Below are 25981 nucleotides of genomic sequence, written 5' to 3'. Positions count from 1 at the left end.
TGTAATAATTTTATTTATTTAGATGTTATGGAAATCATGATTATGGGCCCATAACGTTCACGGTACATTATTATTGCTTTCTATGCAAAATTACAGAAATAAATTAAATATTTTTTGTTACTGCGATTAACTGACTTATTATAATGCTATAAAAATATGGGACAAGTGTATAAAATATAAAACATAAATACTTGTTTTGTACCATCTGCCATACTTATTGAACACAAGAATCAAAATTATTTTTAATATCAGTATGAGCAACTCAAAATCATCAAAAGATACAGTGATACAACTAGATATGAGCCAATCAAACAACAGTCAGAAAAAACTTTGCAATTTGAAATGGAAAATTATACGATTGGTAAGTATATTAAATATTTTTGATTTCATGCATTTCTAACATTTTTATTTTCAAACCCATTTTTCTAATACAAAAATTATTTTTTGGTACCTACTGAACATATTGACTTTTAACTTTTTTATTAAATTGATAATTTGTGTGTTCAGCTGTTTTAATTTATTTACAATACGGACTAATTTTTATTAAACCTGGCAATTTCGTAATTCCCGAGTTATTGACCGTACCAAAATGTTGTGCGCAATTTGTAATTATTTTTAAATACAAATCCAACATTTGTTAACACTCTCTTTTAACTACGCAACACTTACTAATTGCAAGTGTTACAACGCCTTATCTTAATTTCTGTACTATATAATGTTAGTCGATACCTAACCAACAATTTGAATAATTATTAAAATATTTATTTATATAAAATTGCTGGTCAGTTAAAAATGATTCCAAATGTACGCTATTATCAATAATCTCAAATTGAAAATTATTAATTAATATACAGAAGTTTATAGGTGAGATGCCACCTTGATCGCCTCACCTCCATTGACACCGTAGGATTTTAGGTTAAGCAGCAGCTAAAACGCCTTAAACTATATAAGCCTGCGTACAGACTTCAGACTTGTACTTGAGTTTTTATTCGGTATATTTTTAATGTGATTGAATTAGAAGAGCTATTTTTACACTTAAACCTATATAGCCTTATTTATTATTTGTTCATGGTTGACTTAATTTTTAGGTTTAATTACAAGAGGGATGACTTACAAATGCGATTTAATAGACTAATACAAAAATAAGTTAACAGTTGTTAATAATTAGCATACTCACATGGTATTTGTAATACTGTTAATTTAAGTGAACACAATTAAATTCTGACATTGCTGTATTATTGATAATTGAAAATCTATTAAGAACTATTAACACTTTATAAATGTATATATATTTTTTAAGTTCAATAGATTAAAGACCTTCACAAATCAAAAGACAACCATTTGTTTATTGATTATTATGATTTGCTGTGCGCTAACCTATCATAATCGAGTGCTACAACACGAGGACAAGAACAATAAAGACTTGGACTTGGAAGATTAACCGGAAATCGAAAATTCAGATGAAAATTTCAATTTCATTTAATATTAGACTTAAAATAATGTAAAAAATAAAGATCACGATAAAATTTAAAAAAATTAATGAAAATATATCTTCTTAAACTAGTTTAATGACTATGAGATATGCTGCCTATTATTTTATAAATTATGATGTAGATTATATTATTGATAATCAAATTCTGTATTTTTAATTACAAAGTACTAGTAATTAGGTAAAGTATTTTTTTTTTTAACAAGTTATATAGGTACAAGGTATAAATATACAATCTATGCTTATAGTCAAACAGTAAGTAGGTATATGGGATATGGGTGAAATACATAATTTTATACAAAATGAAAAAAAAACAAACAAATTATTTAAAAACATAATACAAATAAGTCGAGAATGTTGATTGTTGAGGAGAGAAGTCACCAATGGTCATTATAATAGTACACATATCGGATAAAGTTAAAAAAATTTCAGTCTGTTATTGGTTGTTTTTTCTTTCTAAAATGTTTGTCATCTTTTGTTATAAATTACAACATAGATTTTAAATAATGAATATTTAATACCTATAGAACTTACCTAAGATTTGAGACATCCACTAATAATAACAACAATATTCTAATAAGTATTATATTATATTATACCCAAAGAAGAAGAATACACTAATTTGGTTTTTATTTATACCTATGTATTATTGTATTAATTATGACAAATATCTATTCAATAAATAGAAAATAATATGTAAAATCAAACATAATATACTCTCAAAAAATAGTTAAACAATAAGTAACATAATCTAAGGTAGATGATAACTGTTTTAATCATAACAAATTGGCAACAAACTAATAAGTAAGCAAAAAATGGTTGTTAAAAAAAATATTTAGAATATTAGACAATAAAGGTACCTAATACACACACAATAATTTATAATGTATATTATATAACTATTAGTTTAAATAGTCCAAATGGATTTAAATGTAAACCATTTATCATGCATTCAAGTGGGTTCTCAAACTTATTTCATCTACCAGCACACTGAGAATCAAATATTTTCTAAAACCAACAACATTTTAAAGCAGTAATTATTGCAATAATTGTTATATTGAAACATGTCATAATATCTTATAAATATTTTGTGAGTTAAAGCTTAGAGCAAAATTAATTAATATAATATTAAAAGCACTTCTCAAAACTAAAATTTCATTCCTTAATGTGTAACTAAACAATAATGTTTTGTGTAATGTAAGAAATAAATGTTTCTTTGTTTGTTATAAAATGAAAAATGTGTCTTCATTTTATAAACATATCAAACAAAATGGCTCACTTTAAATTAGCTTCATAAATTTACAGCTCTTAAAATTAAGCTTGGTGGTCACCCCTGATTTATTTAGATAAACTATAGTTAATCATTTTTCATTTACAAAATCCATTATTGTGCAACTGCATTCAAATATTATTTAAACCTGTTGGCCACAACGTCCAAAACAGCTATCGTATATTTTAAACAGTTGTTTTAAAAATTACTAATTAATTAATCAAGTTGAAATATTACATGATAGTATTAGGTATATATTTTAAATTTCAATATATCGATACAAAGCAATAATAATACTAATATTAAAAAATAAAACTAAAAGAAGAGATTCTTGAATTTATACCACTTACTTACAAAACAGAAAAGTATAATGATAAACTCTAAAAAAAAATATACAGAACATAAAAGTGTATAAAGTTAAACATTATAAAAAAAACCTTTATATGTACACAATTTTAAGGTAAGCTTTAATTGAACATTCAAAATATTATCACAACTCAGTCCAAATTGTTTACAAAATTGATGTATTATAGTACCTACTAACAAATCTTAAACCTTGCTGTACATAAAGTACTCACATAAATATTAAAATATTGTCTAAATAAATATTTTTTATACCAATATATATAATTATTGAGGTATATAAAAATAAAAAGAGCGCACAAAATACATAATATCATAAGAATAATCAGGGGCACGTATAATGTACCATATAATAATATATTGTATTGTATTGTTGCTCAATGGTTATAATGTATTTTTTGTAAGCTCAACAAGTGGGAGCAAAATTAAATTAAGTATTGATTTGTATCATGCTAAGACTTTTTATATACATGGTGGACACAGTGCTTTCAACACAAACTAACAGGAAGATGTGATGATCTCCAAAGTATATTAAATATAATAAAGTACAAAAAAAAAAATGGCACAATTGTTAATTAAGATATATAGTACTTCTTAAAGATAAAAAGTTTTAACACAATATAATGAATAACCAAAATGAATCATGTAAGTAATATCAAATTATCAAGAACTGTAGAAAATAATTATGGATTTCCTATTGGAAATAACAAGAAAAAATTATCCACAAAATGGAACTTAAACGCAATAATACTAGTAGATATAGTAACTTTTCAAAAAATAATTTTAATTTTAATATGATGGAATCTTTATATTACATAGATTAATTAAGTAGTTCCCATAAAAATCACAGATTCCATAGAACTTTGAAATGTCAGAAGTAATGTAATTTTCTGTATTTTTAATTTAATAATTGTATTGTAATATATAATTATAGTTACTCAATTATAACTAACAATAATAAACTGTAGGAGATGAAATAGCTTCCTTACATTATTGAACATTCGCAGCATTGCATCGTAAAGTATAAACACTCCATGCCACAACTAGTTTTGTCAATATCATCATCAACTGGGTGTTCCTTAACAATGCCATTGGAAGGTTTGCCTCCAGCACCACCAGATTTTCCATCACCATTGCTCATGTTGACAGGTCCATCAGAATCATCCTTGGAGATTATTGGCTGATGAAACTCAGAAAGTTCAATTACTGATTCTTCACTGTCACGTTTTGCAGAATCCGCACTATTCAGACTATCGACTGAAGAATTGTCGCCACCATTGGTCATCAATGTTTGATTTGTAACGCTAATGTTGGCCTTTCGGAACTGTTAAAAAAACATATTATAATTATAATATATCAAGCAAATTGTATCTTTCAAGCCAATCATTAATTAAATCGAAGTAAAATTTTAGTTAAGTACCTAATTATTTAATTATATCATAAAAGTTGGTAAAAAAATATTAATTTGAAAACTACCAGTTATATTTTTTTTTTACCTATTTTTATATTTGTAAACATAATATTATATAATGCTACCTAGTAAGGCCAATCTGAAAGAAAAGTGTAAGGGTCCAACATATTTTTTAATATAGATATAATATTTATAATATACACTTGTCATTATCTAACCGTCCTAACTGCTAAAATGTATCTATTTTTAATTTTTTTTTTGGTGGGGAGGTCCGGCCCCTTGGACCCTCCCCCTAGTTACAGTCTATTGCTATCTAGTCGTTTTTTAATCTGATATGTAGGTTATAATTTTAAAATTATACTTTTCTAAGAGATTATTACTGGAAGAAAATTAAATTTCTTTACTGTTTTACCTAGTAATATTTTTATAATAATGATAATAAATAAAATAAAAAATAATTATCATACTGACCAGTTCGTTGTTTGTCGGACCATTACTGGTGGTTGGGGCTTCTGTGATCACCTCAGCGGCGCCGTCCGTGTTTGCCTGCGTGCCTCGGTCCATGGTCTGCGGCCGATTGTTGACGTTTTCCAAGAGCAAACGACCGGGCCGTGGATTCTGCCTGGAATGGAGCACAGACGCTATGAATGGATCCGAAGGTGGCTGCACGTTATGATGGAGTTGAGATACAGCGGCGGCAGCGACGGCGGCGGCTGAAATGGCTGTGGTCGTGGTGGTGGAAGAGGAGAACGATGGCTGCGACGACCTTTTCTCCGACTCGATCAACCTGTAGACGCAAAACCATTAGAACAATTAAAGATAATCCTGACGGTAGTTAACTGCGTGAAAATCATACTTAAACGTCATAATGTTATTATTATTTTTATTATTATTGTGTTTCTCGTCGTGATCTCTCAACAACAGGTAGATCAACAGGTGCAAACATACGAGTTGCACATCGTAAGGAAACGGTACGTCATCCATAGTATATATTATCATAAAGTTACGTTAAACTACAATTTTAATATTTTATAGCGATATAATATTACCAAGTGACTGTACTACTACTGCCTAGTGCCTACATAAGAATAACTTTACGACTGAGCATTATATATCAATAAGCTGCTAAATCATATTTTAAAATGTTCTGTGATGTAATAATAAGACGACGGGTTTGCGCATGGTTTTCATTTTCCCCTCCGAATCTCCGATAATTTTGCTGATATCTATAACAGTGTAAGGTATTATATTTTATTTTATTATGCCCGAGAAGGAACCGACTACCCAACACGTCGTATACCACCACCGAATCCTACGCCATACGATCTCGGGTTACACAGATTGTGCATTACACTGGTCGGGTGTTGTTCTTCAATGAGAAACCTACACATGCAAATGAAAAGAAAACAGTTTGTCGATTAAGCGAATTATTATAACACGTGGAGAAATCGGACAATCCTCAATTTATGGAATATAATATTATAATGACTGATATTATATTCTTATATAATAATAATTAATGATTATAATAACATTACACAATCTATATTATTATTGATGATTGTGCACATAAATAATATTATGACTAAATTTGTTTCATTTTTCCTCCTCTGTAGGCTCTTCTATTATATAACAATAAAAATAATTAATATTATAGTTTATAATGTTGAACTGTTGAATGTGTTATGTGTATATTCTGTGTAAACGTTTATTTGATTATTTTTATACTTCAGAAATCTTATCAGTCGACCTCCGACAGCCATAGTAGGTATCCCTATGAACTGTACACATAAACATAGATTCAACACGTCAACATTGAACAGTATAAACCAGAGGTATTCAAACTGTGCGTCGCGGCTCCCAAGGGCGTCGCGAGAGTTTGCAAAGGGAGCTGCGTCAAAGCACCGAAAACCAACATCATACCTAGGTCCTGTATAATTATTATAAATATTATCTGCAATCATTATTGAAATGAAATCGAGACACCTTACGATTCGAACATTTGAAGTTTTATTTCTAGTACTAAAGTCACTGTTATTATCACCCATATAACATATCTCCCATATTGGATTCGTGTGTTGTTTCAATTTTTTCATAATAATTTGGGAGCCGTAAACATATTGTGAACACCCAAAGGAGCCGCGTGCTGAAAAAGTTTGAATACCTCTGGTATAAACACTAAGTGCAGCATGCGCTCATTGTACATATACACATGCAAGAACTATTCAATTATGACCCGAAGTCTTTGAGAGGAAAAATTCTTCTTCCAAATTTCTAGATAGACTTGAATATTTTTTTAGTTCCTTTAAATTGATACAATATATTGTAAATATTATATTTATATTTAGGGTTGAGGACTTCTGGGAATTAAAAGTAACAATGTATTTTGCAAATTTTAGTCTTTTGTCATTGATATTTTACATTAAAAAACATTGACATTTAATATACGATTAAAAATTATTAGGTAGGTTCTCTTTTAAAACAGCTTTAAACAAATTGTAAAATATATGTATCGTATTAAGTTATGATAATGTTATTAACTTTCAATAATTCTATGGAATTTTCTGATAAATATTTTTGTTTTGTGTACACCCATACGATCTACCATCTATACACAATATACAATGGCTATCAATAGCTAGGAGAGTTTAAGAATTTAAGCCTTACCCCCAAATTTCAAACTTTCTATATCCGGTAGTACTGATAATGACCTTTTTTCTTGTGGTATCAAGAATCGAAGGAGGAATTAATATTCGCATTTCTTCCTCTCTGGCCAAACCGATAATAACCTAGGCCGAGCAATAAAATATTGAAGCCCCCTCCTGAAAAAATCTTTCCTACGGCACAATTAATGTCGCACCGTTAATATTATTTATATTATAATATTATATTCTTCAAAAATTATACCTTTGTACCTATAATATTTAGGTTCTTAATAAAAATTTATAAAACATTACGTTTATTAGAGTTGACTATATATATATATATTTTAGATGTATATAATTGATGCATATTTAATGGGTTTTTAGGGAATTAATCCCCTATCCCTTGATATGACTAAATAACTTACAATATTTAAACAAACAGAATGTTTCAAATTATATATACATATTTAAAGATCAAGGATCTCTCTCTTCTGTAGGCATTGTATATTTCTAATTTACCTACCTCGTCATTGAGTTTTTATTCTTAAACACGACATTTGTTTCTTAACACACACGGGTATACAAAAACAATGAATTCATCGATCCAAAAATTAAATTATATAAATCAAATGAATTCTAAAAAAAACATGTACTATAATAGTTCACCCATTAAAAAAATGTATTATTATCAATCATTAATTTATATATTTGAATGTACATAAGATTAAAAATAATCAGCCATTCCAATCATACATACTATAGCTAGTGTGACCAGACGTTCCACATAAGAGAGGATTGTCCCGTTTTTCAGAGGTGCGTCCCGCATATCTAAATGTCCCACTTTGGTCCCGCATTTATGAAAATTGAAGTGGTATCATGATTCTGGGGCTAGGTAAATTGAGTCCGAGATAAGTTTGGTACATTTTGAAAGCGGTAAATTGAGTCCCGGGGAAAAATAAGGTAGTAGGTAATTTGAATCCCAGGGAAAAACGATTTATATGCATTTAAAATTTTATAGTGTATATTTTAAAATTTTAAAATATGCATATAATTCGTTTTTCCCTGGGACTCAAATTACCTACTACCTTATTTTTTCTGGAACTCAACTTACCTACTACCTATTTTTCCCCGGGACTCAATTTACCGAGTTAGGGTCATTTGGGACTCAATTTACCAACCCCGATGATTCTACACTCTAAAGGACGTTGTATTAGACTTGCAATCATGAATTGATAATAATAAAAAAATTGTATCTAAGGATAAGTATTAAAACTGTAATTGTAATTTTAAATTAAAATTTGTTTAAGTAAAAACTTTAACATTTTAAAATATATAATATCTAATGTTTATGTTTGTCTGATTTGCTTATCAATAAAAAATAATTTTAAATAAAATGAAATGTAATGTATTTGCTATTATTATGTATTTATACATTTTTTACGTACCTTTTTTTTTAAAGTGTGCCCCTTTAGGATAAAATAATTATGGTCACACTAACTATAGCCAGACATATTATAATATATTTTTAATAATTTTACTAAACTAATTTTCATCAATTCGTATATTGTATACATGACATACACTTTGACACATTATGCGCATTCACTATTATAAGACTTCACGTACTTAGGAGTTTGAGTAGTTGTACGTCCGCAAGAAATTTCACGATTTTGTAATACTGAACGCTGCGACATAATATCATATGAATAGAGATAATATTTGAAAACAAAAATAATTGAGATATTATCGATATATTAATTAGCATTTTAAAACATACGTAATGATATTATAATATAATCATCACTGGTTGCCAACGTAAATTAATTAAATACAACTATATAATATTATACCTGCATTTCTCCCAAAACGACGTGTAAGCTCTAGATAACATAATATAAACGTATTGCATAATATTTTGTAAATCACCTGGTGGCTGGGTCACCTGGCTACCTACCCAAGTAAAATAAAAACAAGTTTCACGTTTTGAGGCTAAATCACTGCAATATGTTTATCATGTTTAAAAGTATTTAGGTTCGATCAATCTTCTGACATTTATCGATTGATAATGATCAGTGAATGACACCATATAAGTTATATGGTTATATGATATAACCATCATGATTAAAACGGATAGTCAATATTCAAAGTATGATTAAAAAACACACGATACGTCATACGACGTTTCAATGATACCTACTGCCTTTTTAGTATTATATAGCATGACGAATTGCAATTTGAATTGCAATGACAATTTTTCTATTTTAATAAGGATAAGTGCGTATGCTGAAATGTGATAACTGCAGATATTATAAAGGTAAAAGAATATTAGAGTAACCACGAGAACGGCCACGTAAAATGTAGGTACATATCTTATATTAGAGTTGTAGCCCTTTCACACGAGGCCAATATAAAACTACAAATTTTAGATTTAAAGTTTAAAATTTTAGACTTTTTTCTAGTCATATTTGACATACTATCTAAATTAAAAAATATTAAGAATATACATATAATATTTTTTTTATAAGCGTTTAAAGTTAAAATAACTTTCAAAATGATGAAAATGAGCAAAATATTTTTAGTTGACAATTCATAAAAATTTTATTTTTCACTATTAGTGCTTGAAAATTGAATAGAATGCTTATTATATATAAGTTGTACAAGTCTTGTACTTGAGGACGACATACTCACACATGTGTTGTTTATGTCTTACAAGTGTGTAACACATACAATTTAAGCACAGGATATCATGTTTATCTCCATTAGTTTAAAAATTAAAATAAGCTGTTATAAAATTTTAAGTTTTTATATCTGATGTGTTCGTATATTAGATTTTTGTGATGGTTCAGTTTTTTAAAGTATGTTGTGAGAATTTTTAATTTACACAGAAAACTTGTTAAAAAAATTGAACTATCGTAAAAACTAAAAACCCAACAAACGAACATAGATAAATTATGCTCTTACCCTTAAATTCTATAAGAGGTCAATTCACTTTAATTTTTAAATTAACGGAGCTAAACATTATCTGCTGAGCGTAAATTTGCTATTTACGCATTTGTAATACGAAGATTACCTATCACATAATGCGGGTATGGCGTCCTCTTAATGCCACATTATGTTTTTTATGAGAATTTAAAAATCAAATGTTTAAGATTTTTGTAAGTTATATAATTTTGTACGAAAAATATCGATTTTATCAAACCTAACGATATTAGTAATTTTATTATTATTCAAAATATATAAATTATAAGGAGACTTGAAACTAATGAAACTACATTACGTGTACCTTACTAGCTATATTAATGACATTTTCAAAATATTTAGACAACATTCAAATTATTTATAGACATTACTGATCTTCGGTACGACGGTATTGCAGACAATATTATTATATGATAATTTACAATATAATATATCATTCCAATGTTTTCAACAAAAATTAATTTACACAGTATTTGTTTTATTCGGTATTCCTAATAGAAAAATAAATTACCATTTGTAATATTATTAAATTATAAAATATCCTTAGAAATAGTAAAATAGATACCAACACACCGTTTTTATTGACATTACCTATTATTTTTAAATAAGTTACGATCATTTTAAAATTTAAAAAAAAAAAGTATAAAATGGTCGAAACTTTCCTTAAAATAAAATAATAAAATCTTCCGAGATACCATATCGATAATATTCTTACCTTATATTTTATAAGAGGTGAAATTATTCTAATTTAAAAAAAATAGTAAAATGTATTATTGGGAACTTAAAATTTGACATGTTATACGTTTGTAAGACAGAGACAACAAATGCCCATATGGGCGTTTGGCGTCCTCATAATAGTAATTTTTCAATGCTATTTTTTCCCAGAATTTGTAAAAAATGAACCCATGAGTATCAGCATTAAGTATAATTGAGAGTATCTATACTCAATGGTATGAGTCATGTTATACTTACAAGAAATATAGAAAGTACCATCAGACATTAGGCGACGAGACATATTTGTGTTTTGTAATTGCCATCGTATATTAGATTGTTTAAAGAGCTATTAGATAGAAGCAATACATTTGACGCCGTCTACATTCTATTAAAAATAGTCTGATTAAAATAGATTACTTTTAATGCACGATTAACAATTTATAGTTTTTGGTATTTTATATTCTAATAAAATCTGCATTTTACGACAGAGACACAATTATTGATAAACACGTCAAACACATTCTTATATGGATAAAAATTAAAGTTATATAAACAACCACAATAATGTATACATAGAATGATTCACTAAGCATTCTCACCATAATTTTCTTCAATAAATTAGTTGTTCAAAATCTGATTTAAGAATTTTTGAATACATAAAAACCTACTATATATTTTTAAATTCTTAAGATATTTTGTATTACTTAAGGAGTGTACTGTAGAAATATCGGCGCTAGTTTTTCTTGTGAAGTAATTTTTGTTGATACAAAACACCTTTCTAAATGTTTCAAGCAGTACCTAAATTAATTAAAAAGTATTACCAGTAAGGTAGAAACTAAAATAAAAAATAGAATTTCATAGAATTTCGGAACATTAGAGAAATCGGTACCGATACCCTTAAAGAAAAATGTGAGGAGGGGTGAGCATATTTGGTCAAATATCCTATATAATTTTTTATATATACCGTAACCGTTTATGTTTCTTTATAAGTTACCATTTACCTTTGCTTTACAAAATATAATTATATCTAAAAAAACTATATAGTAATAAAAATAAATATTTGCAAATTGAATCGTTTTTGTAAAATAAGAGCTCAGTGATATAATTAAATACTTTATATATTTTACTATATATTTTGTACAAATATCTGTTGTAAATATCACCTCTCAAAAACAAATTGCGAATAACGGGGAATTCTTTTAATAGTAACAATAATTACTAGGAAACGTACATGATTTTTTTCCGACAATTTTTTTATGAAACATTTAAGGTGCACACTCATAATTATTATCTTCACTTTATTCATCCTTAAGTTGATCATTTGTAAATCATGAATTCATGATCATTCCATATCTCTTTTAGTAAAAGAAACACAATATTATGTATTCGAATATAATATGTCAATGACTATTAATTACTATTAAATTGGTAGGTCATACAAATTGGGTTAATTAAATGTGATATTAAATTCTAAACGTGTTCTTTCAAATAAAAGTACTTTTTAAAAAAGAAACTACGCTCACCTATAATTCGCAATCACTAGATTATTTATTACTTTCGTAGTGTACTACCATATTGTAGTTTAGTACTATGCATAGATATTTCTACAAGACAATAAATTAAACAGATATTAATTTGATCACTGATTAACATAATTCTTGTATTTAAAATTCTTTGCAAAAATAATTGCATATAGTTCGTAGTTCGTACAAATTATTTGATAAGAATATAAGATTTATGAATTATTTGATTATACTATATGTATATTGTATATATAGTAAACAGCAGTGGAATGATAAACTTTTAACTTGAGATAAATAGTTTTATCAAAATAGATATTTTAAAATTCAAAATGTATAGCTTATAAATTATATAATATTCTTATGAGTTACTATTTATCGTTTAATAGAGCAATTCTGAACTTACTTCTCTTAACATTTCAAGAAATATTGTTCTGCAAAGAATAAATTTAAAAGTTAAAATGTTTTATTATCTTTAAAACACCACTGTAAAGTGTAAGTATATTGCAATAAAGATCTTGCATTTTAAATTTTTTTTATATTTTTGTCATTTAAATTGTGTAAAATAATTTTATGTAAAAACTTAAGTTACATCTGTTTTAAAAAAATTAATTGTTTTATGCGTAGTATTCAATTTTTCGTTAAGTGATAATATTTATTTCTATTTTGTATGATATTACACCGAAATATAATATTGTTCTGAAAATGTTTTATTGATTAACCATTGAATTTATTGTCGTGGGTGCACCCGAATTGTGTTGGCAGAGAATAGAATAATTCAATGATGGATACTTAGTACCTAAATTGCTAAAATTACGTGTTGGTGAATAATAATCGTCAGACGGTCTGACCTTGATTTTTCAAAATTTCTAATGTTTTACGTCATTTCTACGATTACAATATGAAACAGAAATTGTTTTTGTTAAAACGACATTAAATAAAACAGACATTTTTACAATTTAGCACGAGATTAGCAGTTTAGCACCTATACACATATTACGATATATTTTAATACGCCGATATAGAGCGTGAAATGTATAATAATGTCATTGTTAATCAGACTAACAGTCGAGGAGGGGAGGGGGGAACTAAAAGGTATTTAATACAAAATAGCCAATATTAGAGTTGCCAGTTAGCCAGTCCAGACATATTCATGCGCGGCGCATAAATATCCGAAATACATTAAAATCGCTGTAGAAAAGGGCACGGTCGTTTGATCGGGGAAAAAAATTCCATTAACACAGACGACGTGTGTTTGTATACAACAACAATATAATTTACAACCCGATCCATAATATACAATAATATATATATATATAACTTTATCATATTATAGGACGCGTACAGGAGTACAGCGCACATACCCCCAATCAAATGGCCCACGGTCTGTGCCCATTTTGTACAGAAACGTCCGGCGACTTACCTCAACGGCGTCCACAACAACGACATAATGCACCACCACAACAAAATACCTGCAGGCCTACGTGCGAGTTAAGTGATAATGATGATATTATAACGAAATCGATGGTCGTGTCGCAGAAAGTGCATTAAAATAAAAAATGTCGATGAGATAACAAGTTGTGTATTACAACAGGACCGCGCGCGTAAAATTTAACGCCGCGTCAACAGCGCGGCGGAAACGTAATGCACAGGACGGTTTTAAAAAACTACATCGGCTGCAGGCTGTGACGTGTTTATATCGCTGTTATCTCGCCGGGTTGGTCGGAATTTCAGGAAATGCGTTCTACACACCGATTAAAAAACAAACAAAACTTATTTTGAAGTTTGAGAAAACCGCTAGTGATGCTCTACTGAAATATACGAGAAAAAAATGAACAAACAGACTATTTTTAGTGTAATATTATATTGTTATATTGTATTATTATTATTTCGCAGCACCACCTGCACACCATCACTTTACAGCATCGTCGCGATATTATTATAATATTATAATGACAATAGGTACAATGTTGCGCGCCACAAGATGACGACGGCGACGACGACGGTAGATGACGAACTGTGCACACCGAGGTGGAGGAGACGTTTGGAACAAAATTAAAGCAATAAAAAGAAGAAGTAACGCGTCAGTGATTTATTATTATTTTAAAATTTTTTTTTATTTTGCGACTACGGAGTAGGCGTATAATACTAGTCACGGCTACGTCCATATCCGAGTGGCGAGTAGGCGAACGTCTAAATAATATCTATATTCGTTATATTGATATATTAGACGTCGCAGTCGGTGTTAACTGGTACCTTATAAGTTATAATATATATATCATATCATGTACAGTAAACGAACGACCGTGATAATAATAATATAATAAATAATAATAGTACTGTCAATAGTCCAACTGAAAGACTTGGTTTTTTTTTACGGTCAGTATATTACTATAGCACTTGCACTACAATAGGCGCACGTGGTATTTTACGCAACGGGTTAAATTGAAAATAATCGTTTGAATTGCGTTGATATATAAAAAAAATTACACACGCACATATTATACTTATATATATATATTATATATACATATCATACAATAATAATATAGCGCGCACGCGCGTCATGTACACGATAATTGCAGTACAAATATTGCCTGTAGGTACTGCAATAATAATTGTTATGAGTTATGACGAATTTTCAAAAGAGAGACCTGTTGTGCACGTGTACGTGTATCAATGGTACAACATTGTCAACGAGAGAAACTACGCTACAGTTTAACTTTATGTAGTAGGTACTAGGTAGATGTACCTGTTATACCTGGATCCTGGATAATACCTTTATATACGACAGTTACTGGTATTTTTACCTTTATATATCGAAATGCCACATAGTGTAACAATTTTTGTAACTTGGAAGTATTAAATGGTTTTATAGGTATTATATTTCATCGAATATCATCAAGCTTTTCTGCAGTTATTCTGTATTGGAACAATTACTCCTATTGGCTATTACCAAACAATAATTCTGATTTCTAGTGCCATAAATTATAAATTATTGTTTCATTTAATAAATATTTTTATTGAAATGATAAGTTACGCATGGATAATCCATATCACCATATCATTTATAGATAAAATTTAAAAATGCGATCCAATATGCAGATTTTATTACTCATGTTGCAATAAAGTATTCATATAAATCAAATCTAAAGCCTGTCGAGAATGGGGTGGGTAAGGTATATCGGAAGCATGAATATTTTGAATAGATATAGTCGTTCAGACTATAATATTGTATTCAAACATCATTGTCAACGATACAAGATATTTTGCTAATAATCCATTAACATGCAGACCATTGTATAAAAAGTGATAACATTGTATGTTCTATAAACATATAATTTATAATTAATTAAATTAATTATTATGATTTGTTATTTTTTTCTGTTAGATAAATTGTTTTCTATATTGAAATATAATTTATTAATAATAATCCAAAACTCAGAATTTAATATAAACCACCATAAACTATTAAAAACAAAAACTTAATTCGCATTTTTATCTGTGTAGTAGTGTAGTATTGTAGTATGGATGTATAAATTTGAAACGTACCAGGTTTACATAAAATATAAATTCTGTTATTATAAAAAAAAGATAAAATAAATCAGATTCAATAATTTTAAGTATTATTTTAAATTCAGACACCAACTGATATAAGTGGATATCTATTATCTAATATACGATTTAAAATATTTCATTCAAATTTTAATTAAAAATAAAACGGCTCAATAAGTTATATCAGTAATAATCTATATAGTTTTCAAAAATTCCATTTAATGCAATTTTTTACAATATATATCTTAAATGATTATCAATTGTCATCGTATAATGTATTACGATAAAACACAAACAAATATAATAACCGTCGCGACGCATAAGAGCGTAGATCGCAGAGCGTTGTTGTATCCATGTCGGTAATACAATTTATTTTGCACTTGTATCCCACTACCTAGGTACAAAAGCGCAAATTAATTTTGCGCTTTTGAGTTATTGAAAAAAAGTTAGATTTGCGCTTTCGGGTTTCAACCACGCACAACTGTATAGATTTCGAAGGAGATAAAAATCTGATATCAAACCCTGTGTCCTATAAGTTATAATTTTCAAGACAATTATAAAGTTACCGACTTCAACGACCGTGGTACGATTGATTATATGATATTTTAAGGGAACTTTACAACCTCATAACGTGTTGTCTCCGTCTTGCGTATAAATATCAATTTGTGTTCAGGAGAATCTATTTTTTATCATAATAATTTAAATTATGGTGAATTGCCATATAATTAAATTGAAGGGATAAGAATATTATCTAGGGAATTTCAGTTAAAGTTTATACGACAACGATCCCAAGGTAAATATTCTTACCTTTAAGTTTGATCATATTCCAATTATTTACTACCAATAATATATTACTAAAATTAAAATGTGATTTTTTTAACTTAAATTTGTCATTTTTGACTACGTATGTAAGACAATGATATGCGGGTGGGCTTCCTCAACAATGAACATACAACTAATAATTAATCATGCGATAATTGAAATTAGCAGGAGTAAGTAATGATGTACAATGTTACTGTAATATTTTAGGTAATGTAGCCAGTCCGTCATTGAATGCCTATTCGTTATGACTTCGTGTGTTTCTGATATTGTTACAAGAATTATTATAGCTCAAATGCGCTAAAACAAAACATATTATTATATACATTTAAAAAAAATGAATATTTTTATAATATAAGCTAATTTCCGTTTATTAAACTAGTTTAGCTAAAAAAAGTACCTTAATTAAAATATACACGGATACACAAAAAACGAAAAACTGTTAATTGATCATAAATTTTAAATTTCACGCACTGAAATCAAAAACGCTAAAATATAGTAAATATGTTATTCTTATTACCTTTAATACATACTATTCAAGGAGTAAGGTAGACCAACTTCCTATACAGAATCCAACTATATGTGTCCATTGACACGCCTGCACGACGGATCTATAATATCCGTGACAAAAAAAAATCTCGCTGGTGTACGATACAAAAATCGTATACACAGTAATATATACATATATATAATACATAATAAAATATAATTCACATAATGTCCCGTGACTAAGCAGGTGAAAACTGTACCGCACATTTTCAACGAAAAACCTACCGGACCATAAAGAAATACACAACGGGGCTCGCTATAGTTATATATATATATATATATATATATATATATATATATATATATATATATATATATATATATATATTATGTAGGTACTATAATATACTGCACGTCTATACTAAAAGAACGTACTACGTCATAGTATGTAAGACCTGATGGCTGATATATATAGAACGATACGACATATTATATCCTGTTCACCAGGCATATGGTGACACAGACACACTACAATGGTCGCTAAAGGAAGTTTCTCTAAATAATATTGCCAAGTTTGAATTTCTACAGCTCTATAAGTCCATTTTAAACGTCTTGAATACACGACAATAGCTTTTTCGTTTCCCCTCCCCCCCCCGCCGCATAAAATATAGGTACGTATAAATATGTGTTTAAATTATTTGTAGGTACAGTAAATCAACCGGGAGGTACAATAAAAATCAAAAAAGACCCTTTACTGCAGATGTTTTTTTAGTGCAGATGTACGTTTTGGTCTTTACGAGTTCTTTTTATATGGTAATAATATAAATAATACATTTATAAACGAGGTGATCTATGATTAAACAGGCTACGTACATTTTTTTTGTTTGTTTGAAATATTATTTGAAAAATAACAAAGGTATACATTATATTATATATAATATATTTATATGTTTTTATATTTATTAACATGTGCCTACACTAAACTTATACAAATAAATATTTCTGGTTAGTGGTAACTTTTTAGATAGTTAAGGCATAAAAAATGTTTGTGACAAGTGATAACTAGTATTTTAAATTTTATATTCGACAACAAAGTATTTTAATAAAATGTTGATGGATTAAATTTGAATTAAACATTAAACAGATATAAATACTAGAGAATTATTTTTTCAATGAAGATCATTTAAACGCGATGATTAATGCGATCAGGATGTTTTTGTGTATTTTTTTATACCAGCAGTTGCTGTCCTCTTAACGCCATGAGAACCACTGAAAATCTATCGAAAGAAAGACTTATGGTTTTTTTTTCATCCACACTCGACGGGTAGTTACAGTGTTTATAATCCACCGTGATATTTTGTTTCCGTTGGAACTTGCAGCACTGCGCCACTGCACGACATACACACGCCATGGTTATATTAAATATTATATTCACACTGCAGCTGGCGAAGTTACTATGACGTGTCGCAGCGAGCCGACGATACACGACGCCGTGCGCCATTGATCGCTGTTAAGCCGGACCAGAATTTTATGAATGAAACATGCACGATTTACTGTTTAAAAACCATGCACGCCAAACTCGGATATTACTTTAATATATTATAAGAACTTAAGACGGTCGTGTATAAAATAACAGACGAGAATGGGCGATGAACTCTGTGTAAGTGAGAGGCTTAAATAATTAATACAAAACACAGGTTACTTGAATGGATGTTAGATCATAAAAAAAATGTCACCAACAGAAAAATAATTAATACAATAATGCCCCATACGTATCAAACTTAAAATTACACATACCTAAAATTAAAAACTGAAAAGATACACAAGAAACACAATGCTTTTAAAAACAAAATCTGTAATCGTATATCGTCTTATTCAAATCAATTAATTAAAAACTTATCCTATTTATAAATTCTTGTTAATTCTCTTAGACACTTGAATCCTATATTATGAGGTGGTCTCTTAAGTATTTATGATTAATAAACATCATACATATAACAGAAAGGATCATCAATGTGACTATCCTTGTATACTTTACTGATTTTTTCATATAATGTAGCTTTTATAATTCTGTTATCACTTATACTTACTATAGTAGTTTTATATAATATTAGATTGTATCTAAGTACATTACTTATATTTTATATAAAAAAAATAAAACCAGTTCATTTTCTTTGCTTGCGAATGGAGTTTACTATTATTTATATTTGTAACTTATTTTATTAAATGTTTATTAGATATGTATGATTTAAAAATAAAAAAATAAAAAAATGTCATGAATAGATTTCCACTAATATGTATGAAGCATGTATTTATAATTTATTGACTGTTACTAGGTATATATACAAAATTAAATGAACCAGTTTAATAACTGGTATTTAATCATTTGACTTTTTAACCTTTAATATCATGAAAATAATATTTACTATGAAACAAATTATTTCAATATTTTAATGATAAGTTATAACTTATAAGTACGTTGCATCTAAGTAATGATATAATAATAGTAATATTAGTAATAATAAGTAAAAATGTAACCATGTAAGGCATGAAAATTTTTTTTACCGTTATACGAAAAACAATTAACACCTATATATAGTAATATTGTAATATGTAATTCAACCAGATAACATGTTTTACTTTATTACATTACAAACAAAGTTTTAAGCTTGTAATAAAAATATTTCTACCTAAACTAACACTTATTTTAAATCATATATTTACGACCTTGAGGTAAGAAGAATACTGATCAATTTAACTATGATGGAATTTCTATATGATTTGACTAATTTTTGATAAATTAGGTTTTTAATGATTTAGGATTAAAAATAAAAATACACAAATATCTATAATATGTGTGAATTATAAATATTAAAAATATACGTCTTGCCATCTGCAGACAACAATATATGAACGTATTTACGGGGGGGAGGCATCGGCGATGGATCCCCCATAACTTTATATATATTTAATTTTAGTGCAGGGGGCACTATTCACAGACGATTTTATAAATCAACCGTAGCTATACTGTATTCGTGTAATACACAGAAGACTACCAACGTGATATCGTTCTTATCATTTGTATGGCGTTCATTGGATAAATATTATGAATTATGATTGTTTAAGTAAAAATGATAAGTATTCATAAAATTAATCAAATAAAGGGTATCACAAATTCACAACCAAAGAAAAATACAGCTGTTACATTCAAAACAAACAAAAAGATTAGAATATGTTACCAATTAGTAGGTATATGGTATAACATGTAAGATAATAAATTGAATTATTAGTTATAATATATTATTTGAAATGATTAAATTATATATAAAACTATACCTCACATTAATCAAATTTTTAAAATTAACATACCCGTAAAAAAACTTTTTAAGCCATACATTAAAAATTCTTTGTTACAAACTGCTAAGAGTCTAAGTCTGTAAAAACGGGAACGAAAATAATTTTATTTAATGTTTGATAGGACTCAGTTACTATTCATTTCCTACACTTATAATAATTTATAAAATACTTATTATACTTTTAAATATCTTCTTATAAAAATCCCACAAACTAAAATGTATAAACGTTTACTAAGTATTACGTTTCTGTCCATAATTTGTAATGTGTTTCCTGGTCCATAATAACAGCTTCAGCATCAATCCTTTCTTTTAACTCCTCCAATAATATTTTCATCGTGTTTTCCAATTTTTTTGTAGTATTCATGTTTGTACTTGCGTATTACGAAAAAAGCAAACCTTAAGAATTGAAATGTACCAAACCATACAACAAATAAAACTTTAGGTATCTCAAAAACACTCGCCATTATTATACGCACGATACAACTATACGGCATTCTGTTCATGATCATGACCTTGTCATACAGGACCCTTCCCCTATATTTAAGTTTTCCAGGGTTACCATTTATCAAAAACAAAAACCAAGTAAAGGTTAACTGTTCTTCGAACATACATGTCGTGTACAACTATACATATCTACATGATTTAATATACTAATTACCTCTATGTAGTGCTGAAATTAGTAAAATAGTAGGTAATTAAAATTTTTATTTTCTAAATTACTAAAATTATTTTCTATTATTACAAATTTAAAATATTTTTTTCGAGTTATATTAATAGTATCAAAGTATAATAATTTACTACTAAACCACACATTTTTATGATGTAAATTGACTAATTATTATACTTTTTGATATTAGGAAATTTACAAAAATTATAAGACAAAACCTGACATTTTACAAATTATGTAAAATATGTATTTATCACTAAATATATGTAGACAAATATGAAAAATAAAACATCGCATGAAACTAATTTACATTTTCCTTGATTAATTTATCATGTAAAATATAAATACCTATCCATAAAAAAAAATTCTGACGATATATAATACTTATTAGTTATTACGAATAAGCTTTTTTTTTTTAATATTGTTGTATTTGCTACTTTTGTTTTAAATATAGGTACCTAATTTTTTCTTATTTTCATATATAATCGAATTTATTTTACAACGATAGTGAAATTTTAAGAGTTACTTATTAAAAATTAAAATATAAGAGTACCTAATTAGATTCAGAATTGTATACCTATCTAGCAAATAGGTTACCTTTTTAAAATAAACAACGTTCCAATAATCAATGCAATAATTAAATAGTCTTGATAAGTAGTAAAATATTATTCCTTACTATAAGTATATTACTATGTTAAAAATAATTCAATGTTCCATCATGTTTAAATTTGTTCTGGGAAACATTTTAGAAACGGTTTGACAACCATATATATAAACTTAAATTAAATCGACTATTGCGGGCTATATCGTTTCAAAGAAAAGAATTCAATTCATTTATAGCTACAATAATTCAGGTACAATACAGGTAAACGAAAAAATATCATCTTGTTTCTGATAGAAAATACTACAAATGTTTAAACCATGACCCATGACCTAAATTTGATGTGTCAACCGAGATGTTTTGTGGTGGGATACACCACTTAGGGACACGTTATAACAGGTAACAGGAATATATATATATAATATATATTTTGTACCTATAACTTAGAAGCAATGGTATTTATTCGAGTATTTATTACTTACTGAGGAATTTATAACATATTCTGTAATCGGTAAAATCTAAACAGATATGGACCTAGGTAAATTGTACATTTAAATTAATTAACTATTAAGTACTAAAACATACAAATTGAGTTCTATAATAATTTTAAACTATGTGAATTATCATCACACCGCGTGGTTTGAGTACTAATGTCTAATATGTTCCACAAAGAAAAAACATCGAGTATGTAGAATATGATATATCAATTATATTATTAATTCATATTATATAGTATAAAATGTTTGGGATTTAAATAATACCATTAATTGAGAAGTTCTGCATCGAACAGTAGAAAATTATATCATGCTGATATTGTGAATAGCACTAATAGCAGAGATGGAAATGTTCAGATGTTAGTAAATACACATACACTGTTGGACGGAAATGACCAAAAAAAACCAAGACCTCGTTCGATGTAAACAATAATAACCTACATATATAATGAAAAACATAATATTATTGTTATGCATAAAAAAAAGGATATTCGCATACTACTTTATATAATCAGCTCATCATATGATATTTATGAATAATTACATAAATAATATCATAACACATTTGTGTATCATATTCATACATGTACCATTATGTAATATATAAGAATATAATATAAGGTATAACGACCATAACGTATAGGTGTCGACGATATTGTCTGTACCACCGATGGTGTCGATGGAATGTGACAAAGGTCACGGTCGGTTGTATTATGCGTGTAAGGTACAGCCGGGATGCTTATAAACAAACTCGCCGCATTCATGAATCATGTATATCCACGAAATCTGTTTAGAGAGTGATATTGTAGGCTACACGGATAATAATAATATTATTATTATTATTATCGTAATCGTGTCTTAATCCTCCTCGGCGTATTCATTCTCAAATGTGGTTTCTTTATTCCAAAGACTAGTTCAGAAAAACCGGTTCCCCGGGATGCGTCTCGCAGGACGTAGAACATATTACACTGCGGTATAGTGTAATCAGTGTGTACGACCATAAAATAAAACACATAATATACCATATACCTACACAACATTGTACGAAAAAAACGGTTTCCAGCTTACTATGCGGTCGTGGGAGTCGACGGCGATTTATTTTTTTCGTACCTACACCAACGTTGAGACAAGCTTCACGCGCACAATAATATTGTAGAAGCAGGTAAAATACCAACTACCACCGCCATTCCACACCGCAGGCTGCTTGTCATACGTAGCTCAAAGAATTTTTAGCATTCCGTCCCTAGCCCCCCCCCCCCCAAAAAAAAAAAAAACGCGTACACCTCTACACGTACCTATTCGTGATTAAGTTATCTCGTTTTTTTTTTTTTTTTAAATAATTATTTTTAGAAGGTACTTTTAATTTTTCCCAGAACACTAGGAGTCCTTATCATCATAACAAGTTCTTATCATTTAAGCGAATAGTTGTTAAGTAATAAGTATATATTGTACGCGATACAAATTCAAATAGTAGATAAGACGGTTGGTGATTGGTGGATTCGCGACAAACAAAATAACAATCGGGCCACGAGAGCTTGAGGATACGAAGTTCTTAACGAAGCAAACGAACGTTGAAATCGAAATCCTAAGGATTTGAAGGGGAACGAAATGTCCGCGGGTTGGGAGCACGTTATCTCATCGGGCAGAACAAAAAAACGATAACTCATTTTAAGCGTCGTAATATCATAGCGCTGTAGCGTAAACAACTGTTCGAGACCATACGCGTAGCGTTGGCACATCAAATTATGCGTCGTAATAAAAAAAAAACTAATTGTTAGCGAGCAATACATAATGTAATACTGACGTGTTGTGATAGCCATACTGGTAGATGAAATGTTTCGGGTTGTTGTGGTTCTTGCTGCTGTTGTTGTTGTTGTAGAGCAACACTCCGTTTTTGTTCGGGCTGCCGTTTTTGTTCCTGTACGGTTCCGTTTCGAACCGCAGCACTTCCACTTTGTCGGAATACATTGCGTGACGCACTGTCGAACTTGACGTGTAAAGCAAAATAAGCGGAATGCCGTCGGCGGACGACCAGTGAGCGTTTGGGGGGGGGGGGTAAGACCTGCGTTCCGGAGTGGACAGACTAACCAGCAAATCGGGAAGAAGACGGTGGTCAAAAAAACATCCGACGAAAAGTTTTTTTTCAAAAAATATCAAAACAGCGGCAGCGAACGTGTTAAAATATCGCGCGCGTGGACGACGGTGAATGAGATCGGCGCGGGACTGGTTCGGCTTTGTGCTTCACTCTGGCCGTCCACCACTGCCGCCGCTGCCGATCGCTCATAGGAAGGGGCAAGTCCCTCGTGGATCGTCGTCGTCGACGTTTGCCCGCAGGCGTATTGTAGGTAGGTAGGACAGGTAGGTACCTCCATAGTCCACACGATGGTACAGTGGTACGCAATACTATAATATAATTATAACAAGAGCGTGTATTTTGTTACGGACTATTGGTCGGTTTCATTTTCCTCGAAAAAACGAAATATCGATTTCATCCACTGTCCATTTTCCTTCAGATTATTTTCGACTAGAATTATGTCCATTTTCCTCCGATATTTTAGCCAGTGTTGGTCATATGCGCCGATTGACGATACCAATGATTTTTCCTCGGCAACCGGTTCAGTTTCTTTTCTCCAAATTAGTTCGCTGTTCGTTAATAAGGGTCGAAAACTTGGAATCTTACACTTGGAATGTATAAGATTTTATATTAAAATATTTTTTTCGTTCACATGTTTCATCAACTTGCAAAATTTTCTTTGAAAACCCGGCTGGCTTCCTTGGCTTCTTATAATACATCATATTATATTCATATTAGAGTTTATGACTTATAAATATTAGTGTACATGCAAAATTGCAAAGATAAACCAGCAATTCTCAAGATAATAGATTGTACAAGGTATATTATCGTATAATATAATATTATGATGATATAATATGGTATATATATTTTAGATAGTACTATAATATTGATCCACTTCGAATACTAGATAAAAGATAATTCTGTTTATATTTATGAAATAAAAAGGTTATTGTGCATAGTTTAAAAATTGTATAAATAGGTACAAAGTGTGTGCATTAAATACGATTATGCACCGATGTCCATATAATATTGATCGGATAACATATCATAGATTACCTAAATATACAATATATTTAATCTATGAACATACTGATTTAATATAGCATTTAAATTGAAAATAGAAAACTTAATTTATAATTATAATTCTTTTCATTTATATCATTTTATCTGTACTAATAAAATGTTCCATAGTTACACTTGTTCTGTTGTTTACACAAAATTAATAATCAATCAACTAAAAATAATTAAAATAAAATACATAATTTATGTGATTACAAATTGAACTTGAAAAAAAATTAACATCTCCTCGTCAACAAAAATAAAAATATTATTGAAAACCTTGTCATTGAAATAAAGAAAAAATCTGGTAAGTAGATTTCGTTCAGGTGTAAAGTAGTTTAATGATTTAGTGTAATGGATGACATTAAATTAGAATTCAATAATATAATATCATTATATGCCATATTATACAAAAAACAATTCTGAGCGGAAACGATTTGTCAGTCTGGGATATTTTATAGTTTTATCATACC

General features: G+C 28.7%; 1 protein-coding gene and 1 long non-coding RNA gene across 5 annotated transcripts; one reads left to right on the top strand and one right to left on the bottom strand.

Annotated features, from left to right (window-relative positions):
• The first annotated feature begins 79 nt into the window (after positions 1 to 79).
• Positions 80 to 1635, top strand: LOC149057421 (uncharacterized). Its single transcript, XR_016190697.1, has 2 exons — positions 80 to 361; positions 1301 to 1635. It is a non-coding gene; the product is annotated as an uncharacterized LOC149057421 (long non-coding RNA).
• A 1162-nt stretch (positions 1636 to 2797) lies between these two features.
• LOC107171768 (uncharacterized) lies at positions 2798 to 24614 on the bottom strand. 4 transcript variants are annotated; one of them, XM_089221903.1, is made up of 3 exons: positions 24177 to 24614; positions 5005 to 5320; positions 2798 to 4446 (listed from the first exon to the last, which is right to left on the bottom strand). In XM_089221903.1, the coding sequence occupies exons 1-3, from the start codon at positions 24338 to 24340 to the stop codon at positions 4108 to 4110; spliced, it is 819 nt and encodes a 272-aa protein (XP_089078029.1). In that variant the 5' UTR covers positions 24341 to 24614; the 3' UTR covers positions 2798 to 4107. The 4 variants fall into 4 exon arrangements, with proteins under 4 accessions (XP_089078029.1, XP_089078031.1, XP_089078032.1 ...); XM_089221905.1 differs by lacking the exon at positions 24177 to 24614 and adding an exon at positions 20853 to 21073; XM_089221906.1 differs by lacking the exon at positions 24177 to 24614 and adding an exon at positions 13815 to 13969.
• Positions 24615 to 25981: the final 1367 nt, after the last annotated feature.

This window comes from Diuraphis noxia, unplaced genomic scaffold (assembly GCF_037042655.1).
Source record: "Diuraphis noxia isolate RWA-SAM2 unplaced genomic scaffold, SU_Dnox_SAM2 contig0003, whole genome shotgun sequence".
NCBI classification, from domain to species: Eukaryota; Metazoa; Arthropoda; class Insecta; order Hemiptera; family Aphididae; genus Diuraphis; species Diuraphis noxia.
The sequence above is the reverse complement of the archived record's forward strand: the minus strand, read 5'-3'. Positions and strand labels throughout refer to the sequence as shown.

Coding starts and splice junctions, on each gene's coding strand:
- LOC107171768 (XM_089221903.1), bottom strand. CDS start 24,340: ATGTATTCCGACAAAGTGGAAGTGCTGCGGTTCGAAACGGAACCGTAC. Junction 5,321..24,176: donor CAGTATGGCTATCACAACAC/GTCAGTATTACA, acceptor TTGCGTCTACAG/GTTGATCGAGTCGGAGAAAA. Junction 4,447..5,004: donor GTCCGACAAACAACGAACTG/GTCAGTATGATA, acceptor TTTTTTTAACAG/TTCCGAAAGGCCAACATTAG.